Source organism: Grus americana, chromosome 6, assembly GCF_028858705.1.
Source record: "Grus americana isolate bGruAme1 chromosome 6, bGruAme1.mat, whole genome shotgun sequence".
NCBI classification, from domain to species: Eukaryota; Metazoa; Chordata; class Aves; order Gruiformes; family Gruidae; genus Grus; species Grus americana.
Genome location: NC_072857.1, coordinates 8661466 through 8681741, shown reverse-complemented (window position 1 = coordinate 8681741; position 20276 = coordinate 8661466). Strand labels below are relative to the sequence as shown.

The 20276-nt window shown below is 37.1% G+C and overlaps 1 protein-coding gene across 2 annotated transcripts in view; it reads right to left on the bottom strand.

The window, feature by feature from the left end:
* The window catches only part of NCKAP5 (NCK associated protein 5), a 516605-nt gene that overhangs the window by 89182 nt on the left and 407147 nt on the right, over positions 1 to 20276 (bottom strand). For both annotated transcript variants that reach the window (XM_054830045.1, XM_054830046.1), the window contains 3 exons: positions 17410 to 17478; positions 11199 to 11237; positions 4624 to 4743 (listed from right to left, as the gene is read on the bottom strand). In XM_054830045.1, coding sequence (XP_054686020.1) covers positions 4624 to 4743; positions 11199 to 11237; positions 17410 to 17478 — 228 coding nt within the window. The remainder of the gene's footprint in view (positions 1 to 4623; positions 4744 to 11198; positions 11238 to 17409; positions 17479 to 20276) is intronic.

Genomic DNA, 20276 nt, shown 5'->3' with positions numbered 1-20276 from the left:
GAGGGGACACGGCCAGGACAGCTGACCCAAACTGGCCAAAGGGATATTCTATACCTTACGACGTCATGCTCCATATAGAACTGGGGGCTGGGCTGGGAGGCAGTTCGGCTTGAGAATTATCGGCTTCAATTGGAGAGCAATTCTGCTGTGCATCACTAGTTGTGTATATTCTGTTATTATTGTTGTTGTTGTTGTTGTCTTCCTTCTCTGTCCTATTAAACTGTCTTTATCTTAACTCACGAGTTTTACTTTTTTTTCTTTTTGATTGTCTCCCTCATCCCACTGGGGGGGAGAGGAGTGAGCTGTGTGGTTGTTTTAGCTGCCTGCCAGGTTAAACCATGACATTTATAAAAAAACTGTGACAACAAACTCCTGGGTGAAAAATGAAAGCAAGTCTTCATCCATGGGAAGAATTCAGCTAACAAAAATGTTGAATTTATGTAAACAGAGATATATAATACAAACAAATTACTGCGATACCTATCAGAGGGCAAACCCTGACCTCTATTATTTTCAGTAACTTTATACAAGTCATCATTGTTGTAAAAGGAGGATATGTAATATCAGAATCAGATTCAATGTCATTAGTTACATTTTCAGGTAGGAACAGAAAAAGAGAACTAACTAGAAGGAGAAAATCTGTGTCTTAAGACTGAGCAGCCTATACCCGATAAAGTCAAAATAAGTCTATGAGACAAAATAGCTAAGAAGTGGAAAAACTCAGTAATTTGGTGATTTTAGTAGTTTAAAGTTTCTTTGAAGGAAGCAATGCATCATTTAGCAAAAACAAGGCAAAGAGAAATACAGTGACATTGACAGTTACATTTAAAAATATTTCATAGATGCTATACATGGCCATGGGCAAAGCCGAAGTGTTAAGTTTCATCTAAGGCTTCTTACTCCTAGTCTTGTATCCTCTCTTTGGATTTATCTTATCCCTTCAGCAACCTGCTGTATATCACCTCCACAAATTTCCCTCTTCACTTCCAATCAGTTTCTCTCTACCCCGTTTTATATCTTAAGTCTATTATTCCCACTATTTCTTTCACTGCCAGATGAAATACAGGGTGGCTCACTAAAATGGAGTTCCTGGGTTTCTTTTCCCAGACCCCTTTTGCTATGACAGGCAGAATTCATCTCTATTGAGAAACCACATTAACTGAGGAAAATGAAGGCAACTTGGGCAGAAGTTTTTTAACTAAAACTATTGCTCTTCTTCAGATGGTGCTGAGACAGAAACACTTTTCCAAGGCTTCTTCATTTTAAGAAGAGAGATTGGCTGAATAAAATAAAATTTAAAAAAAATAGGCATTCAGGCTCCTCTTTATTTATCTACCCTAATACCAGCTCTGTAAAACACACCCTTCAGCTAGAAAAAATATCCACAGAGAGATAGGATAGGTCTTAAAATCATCTACAATACGAAAGAGGTGACAAAAAAAAAGAAAAAGCTTGAGTTATATATCTCTTTTTACTCCTTACATTTTGCATCAGCATTACTTAATCTTTTCATGACAGGAGTGGCATATCCTCTGTGGGACTCCCCCTACAAGCAGTAAGCACACCAAAATTTCTAGTAGCAAAGAACTTACATGGCCAAATACATAATCACATACTTCAAGAAAACATGCATATTTCTTTTAAAACACTATTAGGGTCTTTGATTTCATGAGTACTTGCACTTCTTGTAAATGCATGAAAGTGTAATACTTTTAGTAATAGTTTTACAGTGAAGGATTCCTGAAGCAGTGATGATTTTTTTTTTAAATTGGTAGCCATCAGTTTTTCTTTTGATCTGTGTGAGAAGCATGAGGAAAAACAACAGTGCAATTGGTACGGTATATGGGCCATTATTCTGCAATCAAATTCAGAACACTGGTACCAATCCTTTCACTGAAAAAACTGTGAATGAACTGATTTTTAAGAAGACATTTGAATCATGTATTATTTGCTTAAAATCAAATATACAAAAAACCTGGGCAATGGTGTATTTTTTTTTTAAAGAAATCAATGTTTCTCTTAAAATCTAAGATGTCAAGAATGCTTATGGTTTAAAAATAAACCTGCTCTTTAATACGAGAGTCTTCTAATGTCAACTACAGAATAATTTGATGGTACTATACAATCAAATTGCAGAAGTCGATATGCAGAAAAAATATATAATACTATTTATTTTTAGCTTACTCCCTCTTCTGCAGCATTCTTCAAGATTTTTAATTGTACTAAGTGTTAATACTCCTAGGATGAGATCAGCATGTAAATAAAATTGAACTGTACTGTATCAGATAGCACAGGAAAGGTGAAATTACACAACATACACCCTCTCCGTTAGCAGTATTTGCCCATTCACTTTGATTAGGGTCATGATTTAACAGGAATGTCCTTAACCACTTATTTAGTACTCTTCTGTAGAGTGACATATTTAAACAAATATTTAGCTACTGCTCTAAATCTGGGATGTATGACTTCCAAGAAGACATAATCCAAACTGTGCTTCAGTTCTATGCAGGCACACAACAATATTTGCTTAATTTCAGTCCTAAGGAAACACCCTTCTTCAGATTTTACATTTCAGACTGCAAGATCACAGACTACACACCATTTATCTAACTCTGGAGTAAAGTTAGAGGATAAATAAGATTCTGGAAACTCACAAATTTACTGCTTTCTTTTTTTGTAAAAATGACATATGAAGTGTTTTAACAGAAGCTCTTCATTTTCTTGTTCTCTGATTTTTTCCCCCCAAGGGGGTTAAAAATTTGCTGATAGCAAGCACAGGGACATAACAGCAAATTTTGCTGCTGTCTGGGAGACCTGGACTTTGTGAATGATCTTAATTCTCTTTTTTCTTCAGCCAATAAAGACAAAGCAAGTGAAAAGGGGGTAAAAAAATCTATACACATTAGTTCCTGCCAAACTGTGCAGGGACAATGACGTAAACTAGTTCGAATCCCTCAGGAAAACCTGCTAGATCATTTGGTTCTTTTACTTGATGCAGGTTCATCTCTTTCAACTTCTTTCACAGCAGTGACACAATCCAGTTTCAAGAAACTCGAGTCAACGCATTGATCCCACTTTTCAGATGCTATCTAACACTTCTATAACATTGCCGGAATAACCTGGCTTTATTGTTGCCACACAAGGAATTGGGAAGAAGAGCCATAGCTGTAATAAAGAATGCAATGTATCATTTCTGTGGAATCTACCCCAATACTAACATAGACTAGAGTCAGACACTTTGGAAAAAGAAAGAAAAGAAAGAAAAGAAAGAAAGAAAAGAAAGAAAGAAAGAAAGAAACAAACAAACAAACAAACAGGAAGAAGGAGCAGGTGATGTGACTGTCAAAAACAGAAGATGTCAGCAATAAAGGTCTGTGCTGTGGTAGATGTGTCAGAAACTCTGAATGGATAAAGATAAATCAGTCCTACACAGGAGTCTATGAAGGATGAACAAAGAGGAAAGCAAGCAGGGGGCAAGGAAGAAGAAATCAGAAGAGAAGGTCCTGACCTAGCAATACCTAAATCAACACAAAATCAAGAGAGAGAACAAGAACCTGAGGATAACGCAAGAACCCAGATCCCTGTGATGGTGACCTGGTACCATGCTGCCTGTGCTGTAGAGTTTCACAGTAGGTAAGTACAGCTATTTGTCCTCCCCACGGGGATTCCCTTGACTTTAAGCACCAGTTGGTGAGTTGACCATGTTTCCTCAATAAACAGCCCAAGCTGATCAGAGTTAGCAGCCCTCAGCTGTCGAACAACAGTGCAAGGGCCAAATTTTACTTTGAGATACAGATGCACAGCATCAGAGGATTTAAATAAGATACACATTTAGTATCATCTACCTAGCTGACATGAACCAAATTCCTCCTCCAAAATGAATGAATTTCTCTCTAATAAGAAATAACACACTGCTAAAACCAAAATTTGCCCTCTTGTTAGAAATATGCGAAGTTTTAATTAATCCGGATTTACTGTTCTCCTAGGTCATGGTCAGATTTGTTGGAATTTCTGCAAAGCAATTCTACTTCTTCAAAAGGATGACAAAGTGATGGATTCATTCACAATAATGGACTTTGCCAAATGAAAAGGGATACTGAAACATCTCTTATTATTCCAGAACAGCAAAGGAATGGAAGACGGGTCAATTGGTTTCTCAGCTATATCCTCCCATAAAATATTGGGAAAAAAAATTCACTCTAAGCCTGTGAAGATGTACTTAAGTCCTTGTAACACACATGGCAAAAGTTAAATAAATGGGCTGTCTTCTCACAGGAAATTACACTGTTCACCATCAAGCAGAATGTTAAGGAATCTGAGCTTCTCCCCTGCAGAGGGATAATGAACCCATATCATTCCATTTATCATAGTGAAGAAGCGCCTAAAAAGTAAGTTACTCTGCAGGTGTGCTCCTTTCTCCACATTTGCACATAATATGTAGTCATAGCTCACTGGCGTACACTTTCAGTTTCAATGGTATCAGATTACAGATAACAGATATTCTTCTAATATATTAAATCTATCAACTGTCATTTCCTGCTTACTGACATAACCTTAAAAAGAAAAAAAAAATTTATAATTGTGAGAAATATAAAGCTCATAGCTTGCTTTCTTCATTCCTACCTGAAGAAGGAGATCAGAAGCTGGTTTGACTCTCTGTTGGAAAAGCACACTTAATGTTCGATTCTGTTGTTCCAAATCAAAAACTCTCGTTTTTAGCTTTATACATTCCTCCCTCAGATCCTGCAGCACAAGGGAAAATAGAAAGATTAGAATGTAATGATTAGAAGTAATGTCAGACACTAAGAAGAAATACATATACAACTTTCAAAATAGTACAAATCAGAAAAATGTGATACTTCATTTTCTCTGGTTGTTTGATCATCACAGGATAACATTAAAAAATCTTGTAATGAGAAACAGTAGTTACCTGACACATCCTTTTGGAGTTTTCTGTTAGTATAAAAAGTGACTTTGCTAGCAACGTGTTTTGTTTTGCAGCCAACACAAAGCAGAAAGCACCAATTAAGATATGAATATTGTAATAAGCATAAGCTAAGAAAAAAGCATAAGCTATACCAAACCAGGAAGGAGTTCAAAGTGGTACTGTGTCTTCAAGGTACTCTTCTGAAGTCTGATCCCCTCCTTGCTTTTTCTGGAATAACCAAGTCAGCATTGCTGGCTGGCATATTGTGGATGGTCTGTATCTTCTCCACTGTAACTTGCTATTGTGGAGGTGGCTAGGCTACAGTAAGATGTTGGTGTACCAGCCACACATGGTAATATGATCCTGCCTGACATATCCAACATGAGGTACCAAAAAGCCTTAAAATAGGCCATTAGAAGCAGAGGTGGAGTTAAAACCTCTGCATCTTAAAGCACAGGATGTTACTGTTGAAATTGAAAGACGCAGGTCTTTTAGCCAAGGCTGAATCAGGTTCATCATGAACAAGCTATTAATGGCTTTCAGATACACCAAATATCTATCTATCTATCTATCTATCTATCTATCTATCTATCTATCTTCAATGTAAGGCCACTTGAAGGAATACAGGATTCTATCAGAAAGGATTTTGGAGAGAGAGCAGAATCTGACACTAAGCCTTTCAGCATAATTCATGCAGTTCTCCATTTTGAGGTGTGAGAGCTTCATAAATCAGGAAGAGCTGTCTCCTAATAAAGATTACATATAAAAATAATAAGCTGCAGCAATATTTTTATTTAAAAAAAATGTAAACCTCCAAAATACTTTCCCATATTCCTTTAAATTTAGGACAGTTGCTGCCCTGTGGTATTGCCTAGCTGATACTACTTTCCACCATATGAAGGTGGAGAAATGGGCCTCTGGATCCCCATATGCTGTCCTGTCAATACCATTATCAACATGATGACCTAGTCTTATGAGAGAACAACTCTGCAGAGAAAATTGTAGTCAGATGTAGCATAAATTCTTGCCTGCACTTGCTCCAATCTCCACTGTAACCAGCACTGAGGTTATAAGAGGTGAACACACAATAAAATAAGCTCATCTCAAGACTTTCAGAAAATTGTAAACATCTTTTTATGCATATAGTATGTATCAGATTTTATGATACTACTGGATGAATGCAGTTCTTTTCTCTTGATAGTTTCTTAATATTTGTTTTAGGTGGCTGTCAAGTGGCCATTCAAGTAAAATTGCTAGAGTCTTCCAACATGACACCCAAAAAATCTTGAGTTTGATGTTTTGTAAAGCCTTAAAGCTTTGATTTCTGTCAGTGAGACCTCTTAACTCTGGTCTTACCCAAAGCACTCTCTATTGGGAAACTGCAAGCATCAAGACCCATCATTATCTTCCTTTCACAAATAATCAGAGAATTTAAAAAGGAGCCTTAGCTGTTACAACAGTGTTTAACATTTCAACACCGCTAAGTGCACTGAAAGGGAAAAATGATTCACAGAAGCTGACAATGTAGAAAAAATTTAAATCTTAGCATTGCCTCTGCTCAAAACCTTCCTATGTTACAGTTTTAAAACTGTAAGATTTATGTTTCAAACTTCAGACTTTCTGTAAAAAGTGAAATATAAGACAGTAGATTACCCGCCCAGATACTATAAACTGTGCCAATGGTAATGCCACACATAGTCCAGAGGACAAATGAGACACATTAAAGTAGCAGTATTCTAGTAAAATAAAGTCTGAGTTTAGAAAGTTGAAGTCCTAAAGTTACCAATTAATACAACTACCAAATGTCTGAAGCATGTAATTCCTCTCCTGTGGGCAAAATGACCAGCTATTAAGATAGTAATCTTCCAAATATCTAAGGTACTCCTATGGTCTCACTATAGTAATAACCATGCATCTCTCTATTCTTACTTTTTTTCTTCAGCATGAGACTCACTCTTCTCCAAAATGGGGTTCAATGTCCTCATTAGAGGTTCCAGAAATACACTGCTCTTCTTCTGAAGATGCTTCTTCTGTTTTAACACTTTATTCACTTCTTTTTTATTTCATTGATGAAAATGAAGAAGATATAACTTTCATACAGAACCCAGAGTAAAAAAGTATTCTCCTGAACACACTCCTGTGGAGGAGGGTAATACGCAAAGAGCAGATACACAGATCACAGAACAATTTCATTAAGTGGTGTAACTCAAATTTCAAAGTGCTAATTCAGGTCTTACATAGAAAAAACCCCATCCAGTTCCTAGCACTACTATCATCTCATGTGATGTGAGAAGTCTTTGGGTGGAAGGAGAAAGAATGGATGCTTCCAGCAAGTATAAGAGCATACAGGCTCGTCTCAAATAATTTTGTTGTTTTTCTGACTTCTTAAATTTCCCAGAGGTGAAATTTTCCATTAGTAGAAAATCCATATAATTTTGCTTCATAGAATTGTGAAATTTTGCTGTGTCGCTAATTCAGCACGAATCTCAATTTAATATAGTTTTTCCATAGTCACAGTAAAAAAAATACCCTCTCATATTAGAGAAATTCTATATGTATTGTAACACATTATATACTTCAAAAGTGCACATTTAAGACTGTAATTCCATTTCAAGGTTTCAGTGACATTGATAAATCACTCAAGCTTTGCTCACTCAATTTGTGTCACCAGAATCTCTCGGTGGAATCACAGTCTTTCCACATACTGGCGAGTACACAGTGCTTTATTCGTTACATTACAGCATGTACTTAATTTAAACAAAAATTAGTCCTTGAGGGACAATTTCAAATTCACAGCAAAGCCTACGCAGTGTGCGTTACTGTACAAAATCACTCTTCTCCATTTTCTGAAAGCTCTCAGCTTTTCTCCGTGTCTCACTATGCCCCAGAGGTGTGTTATCTCACTGTGGCATGACTGGCCCTGTCTCACTGCTTAGCTGCACGACGGTAGATTTATCTGTTTACTAGTTACTATTTGGATTCCGATATCTACCTATTTGGGACTGGTGTGAGGAGTCCAATTTCCTCTTTATTGTATGCTATTGTGTTCCTGTCTTTTCTTATAAAAGGACTTGTATGAATGGTGTCAGGAACACTGTAACAGTTAATAATCATTAGCATTTAGAAGAGTACCCTCTTTCCTCTTTCTATGGATATTAAATTAGCTGTTATTACTCAGTAATAGGCAAGCAGCTGTTAAATCCCATCAATACTAAGTAAATCACTTTATTAAATGTATTCAAATCTGTTTTTATTGTATCCATGTGAACTCTTTGGTTCCTATGGGTTTGGGAGGATTCATTACTGAGAAAGTATGTAGTCATCAAAATGTCTGACGCTTTTGCAAAGGGACTCAGGAAGCTCCGCTCTTCATTTCGGAAACAACCATAATATTCCCAAACTAGAGACTAATATATTGAGATTAACCCTTTGGTAAATATTTAATCACATATAGTTTTATATTACAAAATGTGGAGGAGGTTTTTTTGTATACTAATATGAGAAAATGCCTCAATTTCCACTCGAGCTGTATTGAAACACAGATGTGTTGTTTTGTGTTTGGGGTTTTTTTTAAATAGCTTTAGTTATGTTTCTAAAAGATGGTACAGCAATAGCTCTGCAGACTGCTGTCCTCTGATGATACAGAGACCATACAGCGTACACGTATACAGAATACAGGAAGAGTAATACAGCACAGACAGCAAGATTGCAAGCTTCCCCATATGTTGTGGTTTGCACAAATCACCTCCAAGCTACAGTACTTCCAATCGCTGTAAGGCAATATCCCTCTTCTAGAGTAAAAGGCTTTGTTGTGCATCAAAAAACCATGGGATTGAACAATGATACTTTCAACTCTAACCTGTGGTAATAGCTGTGTGGCTGTTTTGTGGCCACAGCTGTCGGGTGAAGAGATTTAGGGAACGTTATTACTTCCAGATTCCCAATGCCAGCTTGGGCCACAGGAATGTGTTATCTATATAACAGGCAACTGCACCCTCAAGAGTCTTGCATCACTCACCTACAGGTCACCTGGACATCTCTGTCTTCAGGGCACGATACCCAAGAGCAGACTTAATGGGGTCAAAACATCTCACTGCAAATGTTTAGATCTATCCAGAATGTCATAAAATCGATTCACAAAAAATCTGCCCAGAAAGGAGCTGAGAAGGGTATCTATCCTGCTCCCTGCTGTGCAGATGGCCAGATGCAACCTTCTGCACCTATTTGATGGGTGTTGGTCTCTTCTCACAAGTAATAAGCAATAGAACAAGAGGAAATGGCCTCAAGTTGCACCAGAGGAAGTTTAGATTGGGTATTAGGAAAAATCTCTTCACCAAAAAGGTTATCAAGCACTGGAACAGGCTGCCTGGGAAACTGGTTGAGTCACCATCCCTGGAGGTATTGAAAAGACGTGTAGATGTGGCACTTAGGGACATGGTTTAGTGGTTGGACTTGGCAGTGCTAGGTTAACGGTTGGACTCGATGATCTTAAAGATCTTTTCCAACCTAAACTATTCTATGATTCTATATTTACCATTCTCTTATGGTTATGAATGCAGATGCTCGTCTATCCAGCTGTCAGGGCACACTCCCCAGTTTTAGGAGTTCAGTTGCCAGAGTTCAAGGTCATCTTATCTTATTCACATCTGAGCAGCGCAGCAGCCACCTTGCAGCTACACCTGCACCCAGCCTCCTGCCTCCTTGATCCTGAACTGTGTCCTGACCCCCTGGCTCGGCTTTGCTCACACCTGCCTCCTCCCCATGGACTTGCCCAGCGAACACAGGACTGAGGCTGACTCTGGTCACTGCCTCCAGGCCTGACCCTGACACTTGGTGCTCAGCATCCTGCCTGCCCTGCTGTCACCCTGGGTCCCTGCTCACCCCCTTTGCAAGGGACATTCTGAATGATGTCCATAATGGCAGCTTTGGAGCCAGTTCTCACAATCTATTTTTGCTATATTTGCATCTAGAAAGCTTTTGGGCATGTGACAGAGGTTTTTGATTATCTTAACTTGATTTTTCTTGCTGCATTTTAAGAACATTATTTCTTGTCCTGTCATTCAGTGTAGACAAAACAGTTTATATTCCTCTTTGTACTATCTGCACTAAAAGACTATTTATGTTTCTTTCAGACTCGTCTTTTTAAAGCTAAATGATCCAAAGCATTTTAATAATGCCACATTCATCAAGTGGTCCAGATCTCACATAGGATCATTTCTTGAATATTGAAGGGTTCATAGCTTATTATTATAGATCTTTATATTTTGTTTGTCTTCCCCCCAACAAAATGACATCATGGAATCATGTTCAACTCTTTTGTAGAATTGTCCTACCAGTTATTCCCTACGATCTCTAGGCAGCTGATTATTTCTGCTTATATGTATTACCTTGTTTTTCTCTCTGTTTAATATTTTTTTCCCCCAGATCACTTCTTCATTTTAGCAATTTAATTATTAATTTTACTCCTCCTACTAGGTTCTATCTGAAACAACCATACTTCATATCCAACCATTTGGAGTGCGAACAGAAACCTCAGACATGACTTGCTCCTTAACAGACCTTTATAGAAGCCATAGTGAATCTTTTCATCCTGCCAGGTTGGCAATCACCCTACAAGAATGTTGCCTGTGCAGTAGTTCCCTGGCTAACCCAGGAGAATGGAGAAGGAGGACATCAAAAGGTTTTTCAAGACAAAATACACATTCTCTACTGTTGGTCCTCAGCCCACAAGCAGAGTAGCTGAATCCCCATTCTATACACGGAGCCTTCTCTTTTACTCAGGGTAGCGCAGGCCTACATCAAGTTGTCTTTTCTTCCACTGAATGTGAGTGACTGTGCCACCTACTGACATGCACTCTAATTTATCTGTTTTACGTTCCAAAGGAAAGGACTGTGGGAGCGACATAAGTCATTATGGATAGGCAATAAAAAAATCACCATCTGGAGGAAGGATTTTCAGACGCTATTGTCTCAATATAGGTAAACAATAAAAACTGGATATGGGTCCTATATGATCAAGCCTTAAAGATGTACAGTCCCACGGATTTTTGTTCACTTGGGAGTACAAAAACTTGACTTTGGGCTTGACATGTAGCAGCCTTGGTAATTGTCCTGGTTTCAGCTGGGATAGAGTTAATTTTCTTCCTAGTAGCTGGTATAGTGCTGTGCTTTGGATTTAGGATGAGAATAATGTTGATAACATACTCTCTCAAATGAACAATGAACATCTGCAAGCTTTAAGTTATACCACAACTCCCAAACCACAACTTACCTTTTGAGTAAGTAGAGCCTGAACAACTTGATTAGCTACCTGAAATAAATAAATAAAACAATTTCAGTATGTTATCATGTGTGTTTATGCATAATGGTACCTTCTTTTGTGGCTTCACACTCCACTTTCCATCTACAAGCACCGCCAATTCTAGTATTTCATTATTTACTAGTATTTTCATCAGATAAGATGAGCAAGAATACATGAAATGCACGTTAACTACTTCTGCACTAGTCCTCATTATAAACAAATGTGTATTGTATTAATTGCAGTATGACATGATGGACATTTGGTTAACTTCTGTCATCTCTTCTTTGGACTAGATTAAAATTTCACAGTTCTATATGCAGCTGGTGTGCATCAGCATGGATTGACTGCATTCATTAGAGTTGATTTTTACCAGCCAAGGATGGAGTCCTGAATGTTTTCATGAAGTTTAATTGTTTCTTGATTCAATATTGACAAAATGGTACATCTATCATGACAAGTAGAAACCATAAAGTGCCACAGAAAATTAAAGTACCTACTGTCATCAGAATGTGGTTGGAAGGCATTCACACCACATAGCATAATTGACTCCAATGAGATTACACACCATTGATTAGTAGAACTATATATTCAACAGGGAATTTTTGAAATTATTTATTTTATACATCCTTTCTAATTTAGATTTACCAGCAGGCATAGGGGCAGGGAAGGGGAAGGAGGAACAGAAAGAGGGACTGACATAAGATTTTCTGCTGATGTCGTCTAACTTGGATGTTACATTTCTAATGTAATTTAAAACTATATATGCATATGTTATCGCACAATGTGTTGTTTGCCTACATTTTTGCTCTTGCATTTAGGCAGAGCAACTAGAGATCCCACTCTGTGCAAAAAGAGACAGTAGTTATGATTTCTGGTTTGGTTTTGGCTTTCAGAAATTACAGTACAGCATATGCAGACATCACCAAATCTGCATTGATTCTTCTTACTCTTGGCAAATTAAAGAAAAGAAGCCACACCATTGATGTGAACTGAGTTGTGAGGAAAGAGTTGAAGCTAATTCATTTCTGTAAATAATTCAGTTCTGTTAGATCCAAAAGTTACATTTGATTCATACTCTCATAAATTGCCTAGTATCAATTTTTTTTTTCCAAACTGGTCCCTAACTTAAGGCAGCCCATGGAACAATGGTCCCATTAAATAGCTCTATATATGATTTAACAGAAGACACAGACTAATATTGGAACAGTAATAACCAACAGAAGTAAATATGTTACAGTTTTGAAAAACCATGTCCCTTGCCCTATAGGCTTTCAGGATCTACATCCAATAGTGTTCCTTCTGGCATGTACTTTTAACATCTGTTTGCTCTACCTGAAAATTGAACAAACTATATCAAATACATTATTCCTTTATTTTCTGACATGGAGTTACTTTACCAAGGAAGAACTAAAAAGTTCTTTGAAATCTGTACAAGTCACTCACAACGGAATAGCCTACAAAATTACTCCTATAGCTTTATATATTGCATAGAGGACTGTAAATGGCATAATCTTCCAAATGGGAAAAAACTGAACTTGCCGATGCACATGTGACAAATTTTCCAACTTTGAGTGTATAGAGTTAGGTATCTAAATGAAAGTACCTGCCAGTGATCCATAGCTCCCATAGATCTCAATAAGAGAGATATGTAACTAGTTTCTTTACAAAAGGACGTCATTTTATTCCAGTATCTAGCAACTTGGCATGTTTTGCTATTATCATTCAAAGATTTTCAGGTCTGTATTCTTGGTTTTCAGCAGGACCAGAGGTGGGAAGCCTTCAGTGAAATGTTCTGCAGTTACTAAAATTAATTTAGCAGTAAGTGGAATCATATCCATAGTTTTGCATTTCAAATGAGGTTGCCATTCCACTCCCACAGCAGCGTGAGTGTCCAGATGGAAATAAACTAAGCCAGCAGGTCTACTTCATTTTTACTTACAGGTATGAAGAGGCACTATGGATATGAACGACATAAGCCAGCACTACAAAACCAATAGTCACAACACCAAAAAATGAGGAAACTGAGACCACTGAAAGCAGAGGGACTGACTTCTGAGATGCATAATATGTGAAATTCCCACTGATATGAAGCAGAACTGTGACTCAATCCCAGTGAAAAGCAGTCTGTAAAATTATTTGACCTGTGATTCATTGTAGTTAATCAAGGCAAAACAAGAAATAGAATAGAGATGGCCAGTTCCTTAGTCTGCTATTATGTAGTAGATGACACTGCTTGCCTTCACACTGCCTGCCTTTCCTTTGAACTTAATATTCAAGATCTTTAGGTGAGGTTTCCTTTTGTGGATTGCAATAAAAGAGATAAAAGATCTAGCTTCACTTTTTCCTTACACAATTATGTTTACATATACTTGTTATAAAGTCGTCTTAATAGAAAAGGTATAAAAGAATGAATCAGAGAAAAGAGATCCTATTGTAACATCTATTATACCTTTTACAAGTACTGAGATTTACACATATGGTTTCATATGCACAAAGATATTTCAGTGTACTAAAATGAAAGGTCTTCTATTTTACTCAAATCTTAAAAATAGAATGCCTTTTTAAGAAAACTTTGCATTTTCAATTCTCTAATTCTTAAAACACCAGCAATAATATCATCTACCCTAAGTTGCACAATTTCCTGCATGTAAGTATGGTGAATCTCGACAGAAATCTCAGCTGGCACAGTGATGTGAATAAACATGACATTACCACTCACCAATAAACTGACAGCTGAATTCCAGAATAGGAAACTAGGATTAAGCATGTTAACCTCAAACCCCAAAGGTACAAGAAGACAATCCTGGGTTTTGCACAAAATTTTTCAGAGACAAAAAGATACATTTATAGAGTATTTCTGAAATTAAATGAGCTCTTTTCTTATTTATCAAGTACTGGAACATTTCAATTACACCTTCTTCCAAATACTGTTCTAAAGTTGTTTATATGTACATTTCAGAGATGAACAATTACTTTAAAAATCAGTGAATATTTATTAAAATTCACAAAGGACTCACTTCACCTTGACCCGTATTATTTTCAGATTTCATCTCTATGAACGTTTGAGTTTCATTGAATTTTACCATGAAAATTATTACAGAGCATGCATTTTTAAGTCACAGGTGCAAACATTCATACAATATTAAATGTGGGACATTATATGAATGAAAAGCACTATATAAAATAATTGATAAAAAAAAGAAAAAGGAGAGAAAATAATGGCAGGCATAGCTTTAAAAACTCAGCTCTGGTATCTTTTTGTCACACATAGACAGAAAAATCACAGTGGTTATTTTTACTTCCTTCATGTGCTGCTTAATGGCCACCAACACCTCAGCAGAAAGCTCACTGCGCACTGTAAGTGTCCTTATCACATTGCTGCAGAGGCCTGAGGGACCAAGCAGGGACACTATTGGCAGGGTGGTCAGATTAAATGATGCTTGAGTGCCTTGAGTAGAGTTTGCCTGTGTCTAGGGGAGAGAAGCTGCAATTTGAGGATGCTCGATGATGAGTGAAAGATGGCAGAATTCTCCCAATAGTTACCAAACAATGTTCCCAACCTTCATTACCTCAAGGGCCTGTCCAGCATCTAAAACATGTAACTAGCCAGAATGGCTAGGTATTAGCTTTGGAGGTAAGCACTCCTTGTGTATCAGCCCAGAAGAAGTTCAGTATACTCAAAACTAATTGGACCGCAGAGGCAAAATTAAAATAATGGTTGTAACAGGCACTCAAATTTTTTGGTGGCAGGCTTAGCTGCCTCAGGTTGGGGTGAGATCACAGCCTTGTGTTCTCAGGAACATCTGTGTCTCTCCCTTTAAACCCATCAGGTCTCCCTGGGGCAAAATGGAGCTGTAGCGCAGGCATATACATAGCTGGAGAGGATATGTCTGCTCCTAAAAAGTGCTGAAGAAGCCCTGAAGCCCAAACTAGAAAAGGAAGCGATTTTCACCTTCAAGAAGGGGGCTGGTGTAACGTGAGTTATGAACAGAGGACTCATCAGACTTAAAGTCTTAGAGGAAAGAAATTTTTAAGTGGAAGCCTTTTTTTTTTTTTTGCCTCCCATAAAAATATTTATGGAAAGTGTTTTATTTTCTTAGGATCTCCAGCAAGAATCCCTGTTTGGAAAGGACTTTGTCACATACAACACATCCTCAGAAGACTCTGGCTGGAAGTCAAAGTTCTCACAATTATTGATTGGGTTATTCACTAATTACATGTATGTCTCATCTTCTATTCTCTTTATTGTTGCTATAATGAAGTAGGGTGAGAACATGCAATTTCTTGTGAAGCTCCACCAAGGGAATGTACTCAGGTGGGTGCTAACCTGCGACTCCTGCAGAACTTGCAATTATTATATATGGTTTTGCTGCCTGAGTCACTGGCAACAACTTATTCACCTCAGTGATCAGAAAGGATTAGGTCCAAGTTTGTGTCAGCTAAAACAATGCTGGTTACAGTGCCACTGCCAAAGCACTGTGGGGGCTAAAAGGGGCAGGAGAAGAAAAAAGTGATACCAAGCCATGGGGAAGGACAAGAGAGGTCACTGCACACAAAACAGAAGACAAAGAAAGGAAGACTATAAGCAAACAAAAAATAAAGCAGGCAAGCACAAAACCACAGGTGATGAGAAGCACTTTCTCCTGAAAAAGTTGACACAGTGGGAGAAGATGGATACAGCTGTGATAATATGGAAGAACTGAAAACAGCCAGCGTAATATTGAAGATAATAAAGTTCAGAGCATAGTCTGATAAAATTACTTGTTCTTTAAACTGCAACAGTGTGTAAAAAACACAACCTTGGATCAGAAATCCATCATGTTACTGCAAACCGAATAAAAACCTATCTTCTGTCCTTATAATCCATATGCAGTGTTTTGCTGGAATGGACAGTTATGGTGCTTTACTTATTTCCAAAATTAATTATGCAGGTAGATTTTGTCCTAGACAATCAGAAAATAATTTTAAGTTAAGCTAGGTAATTTAAACTAAAGTTAGTAATTATATGGTAATTTCATCCTTATCACCAAGATATCCAAATATCATTCAAGTGTGCACTGAATGCAGTGACTCAGGCTAATGCAGTCCAAGGCTCTGCCGGTATCCCAGTGCCACAGAACAGACAGAGCATAACCTGGTGGGAAAGTGTATCTGCAAGTCTTTTATTCCAGCTCCCTGATAAAAATATGCTATAGTGGCAAAAGTGCCGATTTGCTGATCAAAATTTACACTAAACTGGAGGCTTCTTGAACCACGCTCATGCCAGTAACACTTCGGCAAATGCTGATTAAAAATTTAAAAAGCTGGTATGAAGACATGAATTGTCACCTGCTATGCGTGGTTTGCACACTCACGCGCTCTTTTCTCAGCTAAGAAACTGGTGTAGGTTTTGTTTTGTTTCCATGTTAGCTAACTACTTATGCTACTATGCATTCTTATCATGGGACAGGTAAATGATTTCTACTAAGCAACTCTTCAAATTACTGGAAGTCTTAAAACTATTTTAAGCTCTTGTATATGCTGAAAAGCCTTATTTCAGGATAAATGGGAGGAAGAAGTAAGCATCAGTAAATATATGGAGAAAGCTGCATGCAATAGGAGATACTAGACACTTCTGGAATAGTAAGCATTGCTGGAGTGCTCAGACAGTAACTGATGGATGAATTATATTGTAGCTGTAACTGCAAGGTCTGATCAGAAGCTCAGTAGTAGAAGTAAGCCAGCAGCTAGAACAAACCCAACATAAAAAGCTGTATATGTAACCCTAAGGGGGAGCTGAGAGACTAAATTCCCTGCTTACAGAATATATTACATAGGAAAGCTGAGGGATTTTTGACGGAAGAAGCCACTGACACCTGTGTTCCACTCTACAGAAAAATGGAGTACACAAAACCTAATAGTCAAATTATCATTTTCTCCTCCTAATGAAACCAAACCAGTTCAAAATACTGATCACAGGGATATCAACTTTTCGGTGAAGAGATGTGGTCAAAACAGGATTTACAACAGAGGTCATGGAGAACAGTATCTATGACTGCCAGACACATGTTCTTGGAATTAATCCGAATGAGGTAATACTAGAAAATTGCAGAACAATGTCAACCTTGTAAGAGAGGGAAAGATTCATTTCTATTCATTTAATTATAGTACCAGGTAAGAACAACTTTTTAATCTACCTTACCTCATCAAGACATCTTTCATACTGTTCTCTCTGATTTTCATTTTCCAGAGCCAGCGCTGAATTCTCTGCCTAGAGTAAAATAGAATAAATAAATAAATATGTAAATTAATCAAAGGGTATCTTGTACTACATGACAATTCATAGAAATTCTCAGGATGCTTACTTTGTGTACTTCTTTAAGATCCAGAATAAAAAGCACCATACAATTTATTTTGCTACAAGTTGCTATTTTGAGTGAAACCAGAAGTGACATTCGTTTATGAGATTATTCACACCATACATTACAATTTAGAACAATATCAGAGAAGATATTCCAAGTATGTGCACAATCTCATCTTGTCAGGTGCAATAGAGTTGGCAATGAAACATTATAGAATATTGTATATCTTTTCTTCCTCCCCCTTTTCTGCTTAGAGTGAACTTGCTATCTGAGAAAGTCACTTGGAAGCAAGCAGAAGCAGCTACTATCAAAAGGAAACAAAAGGCAATCGTGTAAACTTTTAACTGTGGCAGCTCTTCATAAGCCTGGTTTCTGCAGTGGGTAACTCCAGATGCACTGGTCATACTATAGCTAATTGGTGAATTACACCCCTTAACTGAACCAGATAGACTTATTAGTCTTTATTTAGAAAACAATTCCTAGCATTTCAAGAGTGAGACAGGTATTTTACTACATGTAAATGCAATCTTAGAGTCAGAAAATTTTTCTCTCACATATGTCAGTTTAAATATGATAAAGTTTCCCATCTAGTAGTGCCTTTCATCTATCTTTAATTTCCATTACACTCTGCTTTTTGCATAGTGCAAACTTCAAAATGGCACAATCTGGTATGTAAATTACAGGAAATCAATGTATTTTTCTACATATTATGACTTGACTTTAGGAATTCTTTCAGTATTAGAAAAGGAAAAATCTCTAAAGCGTGCTGTATACAGTTGCATTAGAGCAAGTTTCAACTAGTTGTCTCTTGAAGACTGAGAAACTAAAACAATATATCAAAATATGAGTTAAAACTGGCTCTGGAAACCTCTCTGCCTCCCATGCATAACTTCACATCACATAACCATAACAACAAAATCAATGTGTTCACATAATTACAACTACTATACAATTTACATGACTTGCTTCACTTTAACCTTCTGTCAATCTATAAAAGTTAAACAAATGCTGTTTCAAAAGAATTGTGGTTATACAAAAGAACAGTCATAAATACAGTTAAAATTTGTAAATTTAGAGAAAAATTTAATCTACTATTTAATGTACTGTACGGAAAGATTCTCTGGAAAGATGCAGTTGTCTCTTCCTTGTTAAGAAAATTCAATGATTCAACAAAATGAAAATCCCGAAGTTCAGTAAATTATTAACAACAATTTCAAATTGAGCTAAATCCTAAAAATAAGATTAGCAAGAAGAAGTAAACATACATAATTATCCAGTATATTGAAAGAGAGTAAAGAATAAAAGGGAAGTAAGAAACAAGGGCATATAAAGTTTACTTATTTACAAGTCTAAATAAACAACTGTATGGAAACAGTGCTTTATCTTGAGGGTACAATCAGAGCCAGCAAAGGTGGTAAAATGCTCTGCATCATATTTTCACAATGTCACCTACCAATGGATTCAACATATGGCTATAAAAAGTCTATGGGTGATCCTGCAGAGAGCACTGTGAGATGAGGCAGCAAAAAGTACAGATGCAGAAGTAAGCAGCAAAGTAGAAGCAGAAGCTGCAAAAGCAGCAGTAAGAAATCAGAAGCTGGAGGGTAAATAGTCACCCATACCGAAGAGGCTATCATATACAGTTATCAGTTTGCTTTTACAAACACATTCTCGCAGATTGATTGATAAAAACAAAGAGATCATCGCTACATAAAACCGTATTTCTGAGTTAAAGATTTTCAGATTTTTTTCTATGAATATCACCCTAAAATGCCATCCAAAATAAATTCTTCTTACTGTTTTGAAGCAATCATTAAAGGATTAGGCTGCACAGCCTTTAACTCATGCATGTTGGCATACCTACAGGTTTAATTTTTTTAATTTTCATTTTCACTAACATAAAAATATATTGCATGATTTTATCCTAAAATACTTAGGGCAGACTGCTCCCATATAGAGATGTCTAAAAGTACTACAACATATAGTTGTACTATTCAAAATACCCAGAGAGCTCCCCATATTTCTTCTACTCCATTTTTTTTTGAATGCTGTGAGGCTGTAAAATGGAAGCTAAGTCTTCCTGGATCTGTTAGCTGAATCTCTGATTTCAGTGAGCTATTCCTTTACAAATAGGCTACCAAAATTAGGAAATCTGAACTTGACAGCATTATAAATAAATGACACATTTTCCCTCTTATCAAGCCACAGTGGAAACATCTGTATAATAAAACCCTTTTTCACACCACTGGCTTCGAAAGTGTAGTGAAAGATGCAATGCAGTCAATGTTAGCTTGACTTTTGTGCTTCTTGATTGCTGAGCAGATCATGGCTATTTATTCGGCATTTTTGTAATGAGGACTGGACTAGAAGGCAACACATGACTGACTTTGCTTAAGGTCCTGGGCCAGTTCCCACAACATGGGAAAACCAGTACTTGATAGACTAAATCACTCTATATTGCAACTGAATACTTGATAATAATCCTCATTCCCCCAAAAGTATTCATTTGGAAAATTTGTAATAGCACTTGTGGTCTCAAAACCCTCTTCCTAAACCAAACCTTCATTTATTTAACAGAAACCTCTGGGTTTTGATGTTATTGTAAGTCTGCTCAATTTTTGCTCAGAGGGATCTGACTACCACCAGTATTGCATATTCTAGGCATCTTTTGCCAGTTAAGCAAAGTAGGTCTCCTTGGAGGAAACCA